Raw genomic sequence first — 18231 nt, forward strand, 5'->3', positions numbered from 1 at the left:
AGAACCCTCTGCTTGGCCCTTTGTACTCTCCCCAAGCCACACCCCTCTCCTTAGATCACACCCTTCAATGATCTTGCCTTGTACCCTCCTCGGGTGCTTCTGCCTGGCTGGAATATGCCCTTGAACTTTGATAATTCATTCCTCTTGCCCATCGGGATGGAGAGGGGTGTGTGGAAACTAGCTTACTGTGCAAAGGTAAATAATAGAATCATAGAATCATAGAGTTGGAGACCACAAGGGCCATCCAGTCCAACCCCCTGCCAAGCAGGAAACACCATCAAAGCATTCTTGACATATGCCTGTCAAGGCTCTGCTTAAAGACCTCCAAAGAAGGAGACTCCACCACACTCCTTGGCAGCAAATCCCACTGCCGAACAGCTCTTACTGTCAGGAAGTTCTTCCTAATGTTTAGGTGGAATCTTCTTTCTTGAAGTTTGAATCCATTGCTCCGTGTCCACTTCTCTGGAGCAGCAGAAAACAATCTCTCTCCCTCCTCCATATGACATCCTTTCATATATTTGAACATGGCTATCATATCACCCCTTAACCTTCCTTTCTCCAGGCTAAACATACCCAGCTCCCTAAGCCACTCCTCAGAAGGCATCGTTTCCAGGCCTTTGACCATTTTGGTTGCCCTCTTCTGGACACGTTCCAGCTTGTCAGTATCCTTCTTGAACTGTGGTGCCCAGAACTGGACACAGTACTCCAGGTGAGGTCTGACCAGAGCAGAATACAGTGGTACTATTACTTCCCTAGATCTAGATGCTATACTCCTATTGATGCAGCCCAGAATTGCATTGGCTTTTTTAGCTGCTGCATCACACTGCTGACTCATATCAAGTTTGTGGTCTACCAAGACTCCTAGATCCTTTTCACATGTAAAGTAATTTACATTCTTTGCTCCACCCACTTCTGGCCCTGCCCACCACAGGAATGTGATCCCAAAAGGCAACAAAAAAGATTCCCACCCTTGGCTTTCGTGATTAACAACAACAACAACAACAACAACAACAACAACAACAACAACAACAACTTATTATTTATACCCCGCCCATCTGGCTGAGTTTCCCCAGCTACTCTGGGCAGCTCCCAATCGAGTGTTAAAAACAATACAGCATTAAATATTAAAAACTTCCCTAAACCTTCAGATGTCTTTTAAAAATAGGATAGCTGCTTATTTCCTTGACATCTTATGGGAGGGCGTTCCACAGGACGGGCGCCACTACCAAGAAGGCCCTCTGTCTGGTTCCCTGTAACCTCACTTTCCGCAATGAGGGAACCGCCAGAAGGCCCTCAGTGCTGAATCTCAGTGTCCGGGCTGGACGATGGGGGTGGAAACGCTCCTTCAGGTATACAGGACCAAGGCCGTTTAGGGCTTTAAAGGTCAGCACCAAGACTTTGAACTGTGCTCGGAAACGTACTGGGAGCCAGTGTAGATCTCTCAGGACCGGTGTTATGTGGTCCTGGAGGCCACTCCCAGTCACCACTCCAGTTGCCGCATTCTGGATTAATTGGACAAACCAGAACTGTTACTGCTGCTTAGCATGCATTGCTCATTACCCAAATCCTGGCACATCTAAGGGTTTCCCCACAAACACTCCATCGTACAAAACTATTTTCACACAGGTTGCACCCTAAACGGCCTCGGTCCTGTATACCTGAGGGAGCGTCTCCACCCCCATCGTTCAGCTCGGACACTGAGGTCCAGCTCCAAGGGCCTTCTGGGGGTTCCCTCACTGTGAGGTTACAGGGAACCAGAGGGCCTTCTCAGTAGTGGCGCCCTCCCATCATATGTCAACGAGATAAACAACTACCTGGCATTTAGAAAACATCTGAAGGCAGCCCTGTTTAGGGAAGTTTTTAATGTGTGACATTTTGATGTATTTTAATCTTTGTTGGAAGCCACCCAGAGTGGCTGGGGAAACCCAGCCAGGTGTGTGTGTGTGTGTACAAATAATAAATTAATAATAATAATAATAATAATAATTATAATTAGATACTATGCACCATTGCGTATCATGTATGATGATGTGCTACTTATTATGATGCATCGTATTTATATCGGCCCTGAGTGCTCACTGGAAGGACAGATCCTGAAGCTGAGGGTCCAATACTTTGGCCACCTCATGAGAAGAGAGGACTCCCTGGAAAAGACCCTGATGTTGGGAAAGATGGAGGGCACTAGGAGAAGGGGATGACAGAGGACGAGATGGTTGGACAGTGTTCTCGAAGCTACGAACATGAGTCTGACCAAACTGCGGGAGGCAGTGGAAGACAGGAGTGCCTGGCGTGCTATGGTCCATGGGGTCACGAAGAGTCAGACACGACTAAACGACTAAACAACAACAACACGTGTGTGCATTCTTATTTTTACTCTCCCCTAACCAGTAAAGCCTCCAGAGAAGCCCCATAAGTGCGGCTGAAATCCCAGGAGAGCATGAATGCGTAAGGGGAGGGGAGCCTCTCGGATTTACAGAGGGAACTAAAATTCAGTGCAAGGCGGAGGGAGGAAACAGTGGAAGGGAACTCAGAACACTTTGGCCCAGCAAGCTTCGTTTTTCTTTCAAGTCATCCATCATTCATGAAGTCACTTAAAAAAACCCAACAACAACCAAAAAACAACAACAACCCACATCATTCCCCATCACTTTGAGCATGCCAATCAGATTCTGGGCATTCGGAACAAAAAATTCTGCGTCTTCCCAGGGACATTAGAAAGTAATTTGATTAGGCGGCTGACTCAAGGGCAAGGAATTAGATTTGGCCTGAGAGAGACAGAGGGTATTTCTGGCTACCTGGCTTGGCTAGCCGTGGAAAGAGAGCCTGCAAGAGCATTTATGATAATGTTGAGGCCCTAAGCCATTCAACCCCCCTCCCCTCCCATCAGCCAGTCCTTTCCAAGTCTCCCACAAGCTTATTGGTATCTTCCCCCAGAGCAAGTGTGGGGAACCAGATGCTGTGGAATTGCAAGCTCCCATCCGGTTCAGAAAGCACAGCCCACGGCCTGGATATTTGGGAACTGTAGTGCAGCAGCAGCAAAAGCAACAAAGGTTCCCTACTCCAAAGAGTTAAAGGAAATTTCTAAGGGTGAAAAAACTATTAAAAACAAAAGCAGCCAATTCAAACACTGGAAGGTCTGTGCAAATAAGAAGGTATTTAGCTGGTGCCAGAAAGACCTCAGTGTTGCTGCCAGCAGAGCCTGCCTTGAAAGTAAGAGCTGTTCCTGACAGTAAGAGCTGTTCGGCAGTGGAATTTGCTACCAAGGAGTGTGGTGGAGTCTCCTTCTTTGGAGGTCTTTAAGCAGAGGCTTGACAGGCATATGTCAGGAATGCTTTGATGGTGTTTCCTGCTTGGCAGGGGGTTGGACTGGATGGCCCTTGTGGTCTCTTCCAACTCTATGATTCTATGAAAGGTGCAAGGAGGCAAAAGTCCCCTTTCGCTCCCCACCTAACTTTAGAGCAGGGATCGCCATCATAGCGAAAATCGGTGAGCAACAAAGGCTAGGGTCTTTGAGTTTATGAATGAAGAAAACTGGTAATTGATGGGAGCTTATTATGTATATATATTTTTACAGATGTATAACTGAAGAAATGAATAATGCGAAACAGATAAATACAGTCGTACCTTGGAAGGTGAACGGAATCCATTATGGAAGTCCGTTCGACTTCCAAAATGTTCGAAAACTAAAGCGCAGCTTCTGATTGGTTCCAGGAAGCTCCTGCAGCCACCCAGAAGCCGCGGAAGCCCCGTCGGATGTTCGGCTTCCAAAAATAGTTCGCAAACCAGAACAGTCACTTCCAGGTTTGCAGCGTTTGGGAACCGAAACGTTCGAGAATTAGGCTGTTCGAAAACCAAGGTACGGCTGTACTGGAAATCGGAGAAGCAAGTTTTGTATCGTAGTAAGCTCCTGTAGAAAAGTTTCATTAATGGAGATAAAAATCAGATTTGTAACATGAAAAGCTCCTGTAAAAATAACAAGATTCATTTTCGCTGGAACACCTCTCATTGTGGCAATTTATAAGCTAATGTTTGCATGGGTTGTTTTCTTCTTCTTTTTGCAAACTTAATACGTGTAGTTCCTGAGTTTAGGGGAAGGTTTAAAATTTATATGAAGAAAGTGGTTGGTTCGGTCCCTGGGATCTCCAGGCTGGAAGAGGCCCTTGTCTGACCCCCTGGACAGCTGCTGCCAGCCAGAGTAGGCAACACTGAGATGGAGCTGCTTCCTATATCCCTGTGTTTTTCACCCATGTACCAGAATCATTGCTAACTCGGTTGCAGACTCCTTTCCTCAAAATAACTTCCTTTTTTTGCATTATAACTCAATGAAGATCCCAAAAAGGAAGAGGAGTCACACAGGGTTCAGTGAGAATCCTTACCTCCACATTGTACAAAAACTTGAAGTTGCTGGGGGCCAGCGATGCTCTCTGTACGGCTTCGGCCAGAGCAATGGCTCCTCTCCCTGCTTCGGCCCAGTGGGTGGATTTCACAGCATCAAAAGCGCCCACTTCCTTAGCCAACCGGATGACCAGCTGTAGCTCCGCCTCGGTATCAGATCTGCAATGATATCCATTGACGGAGAGTTATCACTGGGGGAAACAAGTGGATGGTTTTCCTTGGGTCATTGCACCTTAGCAAACAGCAGGAAAATCCAATGCCTCTTTCTGTACACCCTTTAGTTTTATTTGGTATCAGGATAGATAAAAATCTCAGGCCAAGGGAGCCAGCATTTGTCCACAGGCAGCTTCCGGGTCATGTGGCCAGCATGACTAAACCGCTCCTGGCACAACGGAACACCATGACGGAAGCCAGAGTGCATGGAAACCCCGTTTCCATTCCTACCGCAGTGGTACCGATTTTTCTACTTGCACTGGTGTGCTTTCAAACTGCTGGGTTGGCAGGAGCTGGGACCGAGCAATGGGAGCTCACCCTGTCACGGAGATCTGAACCGCCAACCTTCTGTTTGGCAAGCCCAAGAGGCTCAGTGGTTTAGACCACAGTGCCACCCGCGTCCTGAGCTTTACCTAAGAGACGATATAATGATACTGAGCCAATGATGATGTAAACCATAGAGGGAGAAGCCTAGGGAGATTTAATTTTGACTATTAATGCTCACTGAAAACCATTAAGTGCTTAATCTTCATGACATCCCAACCACCACCTCCCACGATTCAGCTGGCAGGAATGAAAAAGCACCGCCTGATTAGCTAAGGCAGTTTCTTTTATTCAAGGTTGAAAACTAGACGAGAGCAGAGTGCTGCCACAGAACATTTCTCAAATGCACTTCAGAGCAACATCTCATGTGGATGCACATCACATTTAAGAAAGACACATGCAGGATGACTCATGGATGGCATGGAAGGAGGGGTGAGGACCGAGGAGGAGCAGGTGCAGGAGAGCTTTAATTTGCGCTCACAAACAAGATATATCATAGAATTGTTGAGTTGGAAGGGACCCAAGGGTCATCTAGTCCAACCCCCTGCAATGCAGGAATTCTGCGCATAGCCGTCCCTGGGTGGGTTCGAACCACCAACCTTCTAGTTGCACTGAGCCATTGCACAACTGGGGGAGGTGTTATTATTATTATTATTAATAATACCCATATAAATGGTGCTTTCCAGCATTCAAAGCACACCATGTGCATTATCTTGTCGCAATCATTACAAGAAGCCTGTACAGTGAGACAGCAGGATTACCCCCCCCCCCATTTTACAGATGGGGCCGGGGAGGCAGGCCATTATTGAGAAGACCTTGTAAGACCTCCAGTCACCAACCTCAGTACTCAAGAGATAAGACACTGAGAAGGGTTTCAGATGTTGATTGCAGTGTACACACAGGTTCATATGGGAAAAGGGGATCCTTTAGGTAAAGGTAAAGGTAAAGGTAAAGGAAGGGACCCAGGTGGCGTTGTGGTTAAACCACTGAGCCTAGGGCTTGCCGATCAGAAGGTCGGCGGTTCGAATACCTGCGAAGGGGTCCCAGCTCCTGCCAACCTAGCAGTTCGAAAGGACGTCAAAATGCAAGTAGATAAATAGGAACCGCTACAGCGGGAAGGTAAACGGCGTTTCCATGTGCTGCTCTGGTTTGCCAGAAGCGGCTTTGTCATGCTGGCCACATGACCTGGAAACTATACGCCGGCTCCCTCGGCCAATAATGCGAGATGAGCGCGCAACCCCAGAGTCGGTCACGACTGTACCTAATGGTCAGGGGTCCCTTTACCTTTAAAGGTAAAGGACCCCTGGACAGTTAATTCCAGTCAAAGGAGACTATGGGGTTGCGGCGCTCATCTTGCTTTCCGGCTGAGAGATCCGGTGTTTGTCCAGATTGATTTCCGGGTCATGTGGCCAGCATGACTAAACAGCTTCTGGCGCAATGGAACTCCGTGACGGAAACCAGAGCGCACAGAAACACAATTTACCTTCCCACCACAGCGGTACCTATTTATCTACTTGCGCTGGTGTGCTTTCAAAGTGCAAGGTTGGCAGGAGCTGAGACAGAGCAACGGGAGCTCACCCCATCGCAGGGATTTGAACCGCCGACCTTCTGATCGGCAAGTCCTAGGCTCAGTGGTTTAGACCCCTAGGTGCAGGGTTCTGAGCCATATAGGGCTTTAAATGTCAAAAGTGGCACTTTGAATTCAGTCTGGAAACCAAGTGGCAGCAAGTGGGACAGAACTGGTGTTAAGAGATCCCGCCTCCCTGTGTTCTTTAATCACCTGCCTGCCACGCTGAGCACTAGCTGAAGTTTCCGAACAGTCTTCAGTGGCAGCCCCATGTGACAACAGCCCTGCGATAATATGCTACTATTTCATTGCAGTTTCAAAACAACAGTCTGCAGTAGTGCGAGTCCCCTTTACTGCTTTATTTCCCTGCATGGATAGGCAGAAACCTTTAGCTCTTACTTACTTGAATGCATTGACAGCTACGACGACTGGGATGCCAAAGGTCCTGGCGTTTTGGATTTGCTTCCGCAAGTTGCTGCACCCCTTCTCCAAAAGTGGGAGGTTCTGTACGAAAAGGAAAGGGGGGGGAAGAGAGTTTGTTTGGGGATGAACAAGTGCTAGTTAGCTTTTTGCAACTTGCCAGCTCCCAGTACAGCTGTTATCACATCTTTCGCCTCTTCTTTCGGAAGCATATTCTCAGGATCACTTAAATAACAGAATAGCAGAACTGCAGAGCTGGAGGGGACCCCCAGGGTCATCTAGTCCAACCCCCTGCAATGCAAAAAGCATCCACGGCGAGTTGGCCACCCAACCTCTGGTTAAAAACCTCCATGGAGGGAGTCTGTATGAATCTGTCCATCTTCTGTCTACTCTTGCATGTTCCACCTTCGCTCTGCCAGAGAAAATGGCCTTTTACGTCTTTGGAACCCCCCTGCCAATCTTGGCCAGTTAGGAAAGTTAACGTCCAATTGTGAAGGGTTTTAAGCTGCTTCATCAACTGCTCTATCTAATGCTTCTTTTTTCTCGTGGTAAACTCTGCACTGCAACATCATTTGCTGTAAGCTGCCTCAGGAGCTTATATTGGTGGGAAAGGTAAATGTGAACGCTTTGTTTTAGATGGCTAGCCAAGATGCGTATTTTTTGGAGGGTGTCTGGAGGCAAACTCTGATCGCTGCTGCTTCTGTTAGCAATTGCTCTTCTGCGATTTGCTAGGAGTTTTTAATGGATTGTTATTTTAGGGACTTTGTGGATTTTTATCTATTTGCCTCATTGTAAAGCACCCAGTGGCTTGGCTTATATGAAATACAAACATATAATCCTCAACCAAACAGCAAGAAGCTACCCTTAGCCCCTGTCTACCATTTTCCTGACCTGAACTCAGCTACCTCCCGGGCACGTTACAGAGAGGTTATAGAGAGATAAAACTATTGGCATGGAAAATTTTAAGTAGACCTGTGGATTAAATGAGCCAAAGTGTCATTATAAAAATGAGGCACTGCAGCTGAGGTTAGGAAGTCGAAAACGAGTTTTTCTCTTAGGCATTTTGTGTGCTGAGAGCACCCTATATTCTGCTTTCTCAGCATACAAAATGTCTTAAGAGAAAAACTCTCCTTTTCGACTTCCTAACCTGAGATGCAGTGGGCGGGGATTCTGTGAGTGGGGATTCTGACCAAGCTACAGAGTGATCTCTTAATACTTAAATAATTTAAATTTCTTCCGAAGCTTTGACTCACCCCCTTTTCAGGATTAATTTCCTCACTTGAAGCAGCTTGAGTCTTTACCATATATTCTTGCTTGCATTCAATATCAGACTGCCACTGGCCTGGATCACACATAATGCCAAGCCATGGTTTATTAAACTATAGCTTCGTGTTGTATGTGAACACTGCCAAGTGGCTGAACTACCGTTTACTGTCAACAAACCACAATCCTGATGGTTTGTTGTTGGATTATGACACTCACTTCATTTTATTTATAGGAGTCATTTTGGACTCACAGCTGTCCATGGAGGCGCAGGTCAATTCTGTGTCCAGGGCAGCTGTTTATCAGCTCCATCTTGTACGCAGGCTGAGACCCTACCTGCCCGCGCACTGTCTCGCCAAAGTGGTGCATGCTCTAGTTATCTCTCGCTTGGACTACTGCAATGCGCTCTACGTGGGGCTACCTTTGAAGGTGACCCGGAAACTAAAACTAACCCAGAATGCGGCAGCTAGACTGGTGACTGGGAGTGGCCGCCGAGACCACATAACACCAGTCCTGAAAGACCTACATTGGCTCCCAGTACATTTCCGAGCACAATTCAAAGTATTGGTGCTGACCTTTAAAGCCCTAAATGGCCTCGGTCCAGTATACCTGAAGGAGCATCTCCACTCCCATCGTTCTGCCCGGACACTGAGGTCCAGTGCCGAGGGCCTTCTCGCGGTTCCCTCGCTACGAGAAGCCAAGTTACAGGGAACCAGGCAGAGGGCCTTCTCGGTAGTGGCACCCACCCTGTGGAAAGCCCTCCCACCAGAGGTCAAAGAGAACAACAATTACCAGACCTTTAGAAGGCATCTCGAGGCAGCCCTGTTTAGGGAAGCTTTTAATGTTTGATGGATTTCTGAATTTTAATATTTTGTTGGAAGCCGCCCAGAGTGGCTGGGGGAACCTGGCCAGATGGGCGGGGTATAAATAATATATTATTATTATTATTAGTCATTCCAGATGCATGGAAAGATACGGAAAACACGGGGGAAAGCAAAGTTAGACAAACAAACCCAAGGTTTAGGGAAACATATGGCTAGCTGCTTACAAACTGATTTTATATCCTGGTCTTTAAGCAGGGCTTAAGCCATGGTTTCTCTGTTTGGACATCACAGAAAACTGTGGTTTCCAACAAACTAGGCTAGAAGTGCTGGCACCAGGAGGGAGCATGTGGCCACACAGATCATTTGGAGATCAACAAACCATGGTTTACTGGCCTGGTTTGGAGATCAACAAACCATGGTTTACTTTATTCCTCAGAACGGAGAAGGGAAGCAGCACTTTTCAGAGCGACAGTATATGTACTGCATTTAAGGGCACATATTGAGGGCACTGAGGCTGCCTTGTGTCTTGCAAAGTTCTTATTAAATCAGGGAACAGTAAATAAGAGTCGGCAGATCATTGTTACCTCTTCAGTGTATTCCTTTGGCAAGGGAACTCCAGCTGTGACCTGCAAAGAGCAAAGACAGGCATTGGAGGTGGCATTCCCTATGAACTCCAATTTCATTCCCAACCCCGGCGTTTACCTGGGAGCCCGTTTAGCCCTGTTGAGAAGTTCAAAAAATAAAAGAAAACAAATGCACAGTCATAAATTGTACAGGGAGAGAGTAGGCACTCCCAATGCGCTGTGATCCAGTAACAATGGACTGTGCCGGAAGGTATGAAGTGGATTTCCTGCTTAGATGCTTAGAAGGTTTCATCACAAGCAGGATGAAGTGGACCAGAGGTGGAGTGGGCACAAATAAGACTTTTAGGAAAGGTCCGCACTTCGAGAGAGAAGGGGAGTTCTTCTACAAGGACCTAGCCGAGGTTGTGAATTTTGGCTCACGTCTAGGAGTCCTGCACATTAACATAATGAATCAAGCAGCAATTGTTTCCCTCTGATGAATTCAGAAAAGAATAGATGGCTGCCTCCAGGGACGTATCATTACCTCTCAACACAAGGTTCTGAGGCCAAAGGAGGAGAGACACCAGACTGCGAAAGCGATAGCCAGCGGCACACAAAAGATCTCATTAGCAAAGAAGCAGTGGGCAACGCTGAGGGAATGAATTTGACCTTCCCCCTCCTCCTGCAGACTCTTAATATTTTTCGGGAGAAGAACTCGTCTCAGCTGTATTCCAAGCTGAGCAAAGAAGAGGTTGTTTGCCAGTCACAAGGAGGCTCGATGTGTGTTTGTGTGTGTGTGTGAAAATCTCTCTCACTCACTTTTTACTCCATCTTTAGCTACACACACACACACACAGAGAGAGAGAGAGAGAGAGAGAGAGAGAGAGAGAGAGAGAGAGAGAGTGAGTCTGTTAAAAAATAAGATCACTTTGAACTCAAAAGATAAAAAAAGGAAATAAGGCATTTCTAAGACTGGCAAAAAAGCAAATGTTCTTTGACACAGAAGGGCAGTGATTTTGCTTGACACCTCTGCAAGGAGAATCTAAAAATGGAAAATATTCAAAATACTTATCAGGGATTAGGCTACAGAAAGAAAAAAAAGGGGGCAGTTAGAGAAACTGCATTTGCTTATGCTGCAACGCCTAAGGAATCTGTAAGGAACAGAAAAGCAAAGCATTGCCGCCTACCCAAAATGGAGATTTGTTTCTGAAACATGGCAGTCTGGTTGCTCCGCTAACCCGGCCAATGTAAACCTAATTCATCAGAGACAAGGCTCTGCAAGGAGGCTTTGCTTATCTAAACAGCAAGGGCCACGAGGGGAAAGGAGCAATGCAAATTAAAAGCCCAACGCCGTCATAACATTAACCACCACTTATATACCGACAGAAGCTGTCGTTTTTAAATTTCAAATAAGGAGCAAGCAGAGAACTGTATAGAGGGGGTGGGGAAAGAGCAAAAAGTGTTTTGGTTTTTCCCCCCTTTTCCAATGAAGAAAGAGAATAAACATCATGACGGACGGTAAGGGGTAGGGAGAGGATCAGAATCAGAAAAAGAAATGGAGGGAGATTGGAGAGGAATTGAGAGCACTGGCTACCCAAAAAGGGCAGCTGGAAAGTGGAGCCAGATTCCTCAACATCACCGCACACTTTGGGGAAGGATAAGTCAATTTGGTGCCCTCCAGGTGTTTCTTTAAATATAAATTTTATTAAGAGTTTTCAACATGCATAGCTGCCAAGTTATCCCTTTTTTAAAGGGATTTTCCCTTATGCTGAATAGGCTTCCTCGCGAGAAAAGTGAAAACTTGGCAGCTATGAACATGTGATAGAATAAAAACCCAACTAGTCTAAAACAACAACAACAACAACAACAACAGTGGTAAAGGGCCCATTTATTATTATTATTTTAGACTAGTTAGGTTTTTATTCTAGCATATGTGTCAGGGATTGTTCTAGCAGTGAGCATTCCCTGACAATTGCAGAAGAGAGGCACCCTGGCTCAGGCAGCATCCTAGAGCCCTTACTGCAACCTCAGACAGGATATCAGGGGGAGGGATCAGGGGAAGTGTCCAGCGGGGAGATGCCTCGCCCTTTTAAGTTCATGCCTTACTTAATACATTCCTGCCCTCCTCCCTTTACAGGCGCAAAGGGAGGAGGGCAGGATTCCCACGCTTACTATGCTGGGGGAGGAGCAGACGCCAGGCATTGGGAGAATCTTCGTCAGACTGATCGGACAGGTATTCTTGATACTGAATCACATTGTAAATATCAGGCAAAATAAAAGCCTTAAAGACAGAATGGCTGTGGTACTAGTTTCTCAGAAGTAGCCAAACAAGGACCGTGACAATATGATACAAATGTGATAAAGGGCCCCTATAGCTATTATTTTTTCCCTCCTTTCTCTCTTTCTCTTTCCCCCCTCTCTCATTTTTCCTCCTTTCTTTTCCTTTCTTGGTTTCTTATTATTTTTGTTATTTAGTTTGATTTTTACTGCATTTTATGTAAAAAATAAAATAAAAATACTTATTAAAATGACAGTAACAACAATACAGAAAATGAATTAGTGGGAGAACGAGAAAAGAAAGACAGCACAGAGTTGTATATATACATTATACAGTAAAGGTAAAGGTAAAGGGACGCCTGACCATTAGGTCCAGTCGTGACAGACTCTGGGGTTGCGATGCTCATCTCGCGTTATTAGCCGAGGGAGGCGGTGTACAGCTTCCAGGTCATGTGGCCAGCATGACAAAGCTGCTTCTGGCGAACCAGAGCAGCACACGGAAACGCTGTTTACCTTCCCGCTTGGGGCGGTACCAATATCTACTTGCACTTTGATGTGCTTTCAAACTGCTAGGTTGGCAGGAGCTGGGACTGAGCAACGGGAGCTCACCCCGTCGTGGGGATTCAAACCACCGACCTTCTGATCAGCAAGCCCTAGGCTCTGTGGTTTAACCCATAGCGCCACCCACTGTCCCATATATACATTATAGGCTGTATATTTTTTTGATCCACATACAGAGAAGTGAAACCTCTCAAGCTCTCACCTGGGAGAGCTTCCCTCTTTGTCAGTCCTGGCCTGTCTCTCCCAAAGGCCCCTTCTGTCCCATCACCTCCCTGTATGTATCTTCATTTATCCTGAATTTTAAGTCTTCAGAAATCACAACATGCATGTGAATAAAAGCCCAAAGGCCCCTTCTGTCCCATCACCTCCCTGTATGTATCTTCATTTATCCTGAATTTTAAGTCTTCAGAAATCACAACATGCATGTGAATAAAATCCATAGGTATTAATGGCCGTGCTGGCTGGAGCTGATGGGCAATGTGGCCCAGAATACCTGGAGGGCACCAGAATGGGGGAACTAAAATGACTTAAGCATTGGTCTCTGGGCTTCCCTATCACCAAGGCCGCCACTCACCGTAGGTCCTCCACCATGCATCTTCAGAGCTCGGACAGTAGCCACCAAGACGACCACATGGGGCTGCAGGCCAGAATACCGGCACTTGATGTCAAAGAACTTTTCCATGCCAATATCTGCTCCGAAGCCAGCTTCTGTCACTGCAGGAGGAGCAAAAGGAGAACACTGCACATTATATTATGTACAATCTCCTTTCCATTTGCTTGGCAGCATTAGCATCATTCTCATTTTAATCTCCGCCCTTAAGCCATCCACTCTGCGTTCAACTCGGAGGAATTCACACTTTGGGAAAGGTGCAAGAGCTTCCCAAAACGGCAAGAGCAAAACGAGGAAATGGAACTGCCTGAAGCACAACTGAACCAGAGATGCGCAGCAAGGATGAAAATCGGAGGTTTTAATAACTCCTCTTTCCTGTCTATTCACACACCTCCAGCAGGAGCTCCCTTGGCATGGCATTAACAAGCAGCAGCAGCAGCAGCAGCAGTAAACTAGGAGAGACAGGGCAGTGACAATGCCGCAAAGGGTAAGGCATGCCTAGCAGAGATCCGGCAAGCCCCATAGTCTCTCAATGCCTAGTGCTCAGCTTACCTGGCCTCCCATCACCTGAGTCACTGCAGCACACCTGGAGGGAGAGGGGCAAGGCAGGGACGTGGCCAGCATGGTGCAAACACATCAGCAAACCCGACCTGGCACTTCTGCAGTTTGTTTGCACCACACTGGCCTCATTCCTCTAGTCCAGGCATCCCCAAACTCGGCCCTCCAGCTGTTTTAGGACTACAACTCCCATCATCCCTAGCTAACAGGACCAGTGGTCAGGGATGATGGGAATTGTAGTTCCAAAACAGCTGGAGGGCAGAGTTTGGGGATGTCTGCTCTAGTAACTTCATTGCCTTCCCTCTTTCCTAGCTATGCAAAGTCCTTGCTCCAGCTGGAACAGTGTCAAAGAGTTTATGTAAAATGCCCTCTGGTTTGGGGACCCCAAGCGGTCAGGTGGGCTCCCACAAAATAGTCATTCCTTGTGGAATGGTCTCCCCCTGGATACAGAGCAGGCACTGACAGTACTGATATGTCATTATTGATTCATGATTATCATAGACAAAGGAGGATTTACTTCACCTGATTATTTTCTGGATAGGCTACAATAATATATATAAAAGTCTTAAGCAGAAATTGGTACTTGTACAGCTGATGTGCAGGGATAAAGGTTGAAATATTATTGCAAATATATTTGATTTTATTGAATACTGAAATGAAAGTTGGGAAAGCAAATGTATTTGGAGCAGCGATGGAGGGAGGGGGAAAGAAGGAATGCCAGGAGGAGGAGCTGGAAGTCAGGTTTTAAAGCTGTACTAATTTGGTGACAATTCAATAAAAATTATGGAAAATCAATAAAAATAACTGGCAAAAAGAGTTTTTAAAAACCAGAAATAAAACCTGTTCCTTAGATTTGGAATACAGTATGTAGATTTTCATACTCTCATGATGCTTCATGCGTTTTTGTGGATTGTCTTAAGTTATTGTGTCGCACTTTGGGAAACAAGGTTATTTTGGTTTCCCTGCGAATGTCCAGGTCCTCAAACGGAAGACAATCTTACTCGGCTACAAGTGATTGTCAAAGAAGATTATGTTGCACTCTGCCTCGGTTACTTCTGATTTAAAGGCCGCATGTAAATATTCTGAATAAATAAATGATGGCAGCCGGAAGGGTGAACTAAACTGACAAGGCCCATTTTCTCAACCACTTCACCCACTTTGAAACCGGCTGTTTTGTCTGGCTATAATTATTTTGGGGCGATTTGAAACAGAGGTGCAGCCATTTTGTTCCCCCCCATGAGGTGCTGTTATGAGGTGCTGTTTGAGAATACGATGGAAAACACAGCCACTTCCTTTGCCATTCCCTGTGGGCTGCCAGTTCAGTGGACAGCAGCTGAATATATGCAGAAAAATACACCCTTCTACGGCGTGGGCGGCTTGCTCCTCAAGCATCTCATTTTATCCGTGAGCTGCAGTATTGAACACACACTTCCAGAGAAAGGGCAGTGACTGAAGCAGGCTTGTTAAATATAAGAACTCACAGTGTGCCGTTCCTTGCAAGCCTTTTTGAAAACCCTGAACAACACAAGACTTTTGTTTCATGCCTGAATTTCTCTCTGCCTTTTTTTTAAAAAAAAAATAAAAATAAAAATAAAAATTGCCTTGCAAAAACCCGTAGCAGTTCTATGCATGTCCAATCAGAAGTAAGCCCACTGTGTTCAATACCTTGGATTGCTAGGTCAATTTCACAAATGTTTTTTGGTGCAACATAAAAAAATTCCTTCAGTAGCACCTTAAAGACCAACTAAGTTTTTATTTTGGTATGAGCTTTCGTGTGCATGCACACTTCTTCAGATGCACTTTCTCTGCAGCAGCAATGGCAAACCTGTGGCCCTCCAGATGTTGCTGGAGTCCAACTCCCATCATCCCCAGCTAGAGAGGCCAACAGGGATCATGGGGGTTGTAGTCCAGAAACCTATGGAAGGCCACAGCTTCCCCCACCCACTGCATTGTGCATTCGTGAATTCCGTAAGTAAACAGTGCATGAAAGTCGGCGCATACTCACCCACAAACCCTTCCTTGCCAACGAGCTTCAGGGCAATCTTGTCTGCCAGGACGGATGAGTTGCCATGGGCAATGTTGGCAAATGGACCGGCGTGGACAAACACGGGGTTGCCCTGAGAAGAGAAGGGGGAAATGCAAAGGGAGAGAAGCTGCTTTGCCACCTGGAATGCTGCAAGCCCAACGCACACTTACTCAGAAGCAAATTCCATGGAGCTCAGTACCGTGTTTCTCATATTATAAGACATGTCTTATATTTATTTTTTTCCTCAAAAAAACACACTATGGCTTATTTTCAAGGGATGTCTTATTTTTTTCCTCCTCCTGCCGCAGCTGGCATTGCTGCTGTGCCTATCACTATGTCTTATTTTCGGGGTATGGCTTATATTCCTTGAATGCTTAAAAATCCTGCTATGGCTTATTTTATGGGTATGTCTTAAAATATGAGAAACAGGGTAGCACTTGCTTGCGAGTAAGCATGTGCTAGGGCTCTAAAAATCTTGCGGCACTTCCAAGTGTCTCTGGTGAAGCAACCCAACAAAGTGGAAATGGGGTAGAACTGAAAATCTGCAGGAAAAATCAGGCCATCACAGTCCCTTCTGTGTCGCCCCAAGTTGAGTGATATTTATTGCAATTGTTAAGAGTGAATTTAATTATTATTTGCTGATGCAGTGAATTAATTTTATTGTGTTCTATTATAGTCTAACACATCACTGAATATGACTGTACATGACGTAAATTGTTCGTTTTTAAAGTTATGTTTCATTATGACTTTTTCTATTGGATCAGATTATTATAAGGTGTGTATATTTTGTTGCTGCAAACCGCCTTGTGTATAGTAATATAGAAAGATGGTATACCAATTGAAAGCGAAATGAAATGACTCACTCTCTTTCTGTGCCTGTCAAACCCCGCACAGTCCTACAGGAGAGGAGGGACCTCTCACTTCTCAGTCCTTGAGCCAAATCCTTTCCTGCACAGAACGGGCAGGATCCAGGAAGTTTACACCTTTCTGGCTACTTCAGGAATGCAGGTAGCAAACCGAGCTCCAGAAGCAGAACCCCCCCCCCACCTCCGCTAGCTGAGGGTAGGGGAAGATGATGCAATCTTGCCTGTTAGGAATTGGCTTCCTTCATAGCTCAGAATCCTTTCTTGGCCACCCCCACACCTTCTGGGAATGTGACAAATTTGTAAGCCACGTCCATTCTTGCTGCGTTATATTTCGGCTCTTTAACTTTAAATAGCAAGAGCTTTGCCTCTGGATTAAGAGCCTGCAGTATTTGCAAGGATCCCTACTGGATCAACTGGCCTAGCATCCTGATTCCAACAACGGACAAACACCACCTCTGGACAACCACTTCCTCTTGTTTCCCTCGCAGTAACTTGTATTCCAAGATACACTGCCTTTGTATGGGCAGGTTCTATTCATCATGGCCAGTTGCCCTCGATAGGTCTATATAATTTCTATTTTAAGCAACATGAAGACCACCCCCATTTGTGTGCTCTGAGGTAAGGCAGAAGCTAGGAAGACCAGGCCAGGGGTTTCCAAACTAAGGTCTGGGGGCCGGATGCGGCCCAATCGCCTTCTAAATCTGGCCCGGGGACGGTCTGGGAATCAGCATGTTTTCCCATGAGTAGAATGTGTCCTTTTATTTAAAATGCATCTCTGGGTTATTTGTGGGGCATAGGAATTCGTTCATATTTTTTTCCAAAATACAGTCCGGCCCCCCACAAGGTCTGAGGGACAGTGGACCGGCCCCCTGCTGGAAAAGTCTGCCGACCCCTGTGACATTAGGCCAAGCAGCAGAGAGCCACCAGTGGCGTGGGAGATCTGTTGAGGCAGCCTCTGTCCCTCCTTCCCCAGACATTCCCCCCCCCCTTGGGGGCAGGCAGAAGAAGATAAACCCAGGCCAGGGATCTAGTGCCATCAGCAGCTGATCCCACCCTGAGATTATTCCATAGATTAAGGGTCTCATGACTGAGCTATCCCATTTGTTTGTGTTAATATTTTTTAATTGTAAACCACTTTGCGTGCCTTGTAGAAACGCAGCAAACAAACAAGGCAAACAGTGAAGGGGTGACTGGCTGTCAGGTGCAAAATGTTCTTGAGAACCACTGCCTCAAAGCATTTTTTGGGGGGTGGGTGGGTAGGGGGTAAGTTTTCCGATTTCCAACTGAAAGCACAAAGCTTGCACAGAATATGCACTTACCTCCAGAGTCTGCATGAGGTTTGGCTCAATAGCATCTTTCATCAAAACTGCCAAGGCACCACTAACTCCCTAAAGAAAGAAGTGTGTAGAGTTACGTGGGTGGCAGTTCTTATCCATTTCTTCAGGTTTAGGATGCTCCAAGAACTGCAAGCCAACCCACTATTCTACCTTGACAGAAATAGGATGCTAAATGAACACAGCTGAGGATGCCATGCTCACCATTTTAAAAATTCCACAATCACACACCACAATCTGCTTCGTTCCTGCGCTGCCGGAGGTTGGACTAGATCAGGCATAGGCAAACTCGGGCCTCCAGCTGTTTTGGGACTACAATTCCCATCATCCCTGACCACTGGTCCTGTTAGCTAGGGATGATGGGAGTTGTAGTCCCAAGACATCTGGAGGGCCGAGTTTGCCTATGCCTGGACTAGATGACCCTTGGGTC

The 18231-nt window shown here is 46.2% G+C and overlaps 1 protein-coding gene across 2 annotated transcripts in view; it reads right to left on the reverse strand.

Annotated features, from left to right (window-relative positions):
- The window catches only part of MTHFD1 (methylenetetrahydrofolate dehydrogenase, cyclohydrolase and formyltetrahydrofolate synthetase 1), a 63834-nt gene that overhangs the window by 15046 nt on the left and 30557 nt on the right, over nt 1-18231 (reverse strand). For both annotated transcript variants that reach the window (XM_035104499.3, XM_035104508.3), the window contains exons 19-24: nt 17787-17855; nt 15581-15692; nt 12982-13121; nt 9591-9632; nt 6903-7003; nt 4377-4554 (exon numbers count right to left, since the gene is read on the reverse strand). In XM_035104499.3, the coding sequence (XP_034960390.1) occupies nt 4377-4554; nt 6903-7003; nt 9591-9632; nt 12982-13121; nt 15581-15692; nt 17787-17855 (642 nt within the window). The remainder of the gene's footprint in view (nt 1-4376; nt 4555-6902; nt 7004-9590; nt 9633-12981; nt 13122-15580; nt 15693-17786; nt 17856-18231) is intronic.

This window comes from Zootoca vivipara, chromosome 1 (assembly GCF_965207765.1).
Source record: "Zootoca vivipara chromosome 1, rZooViv2.hap1.1, whole genome shotgun sequence".
Classification (NCBI taxonomy): domain Eukaryota; kingdom Metazoa; phylum Chordata; class Lepidosauria; order Squamata; family Lacertidae; genus Zootoca; species Zootoca vivipara.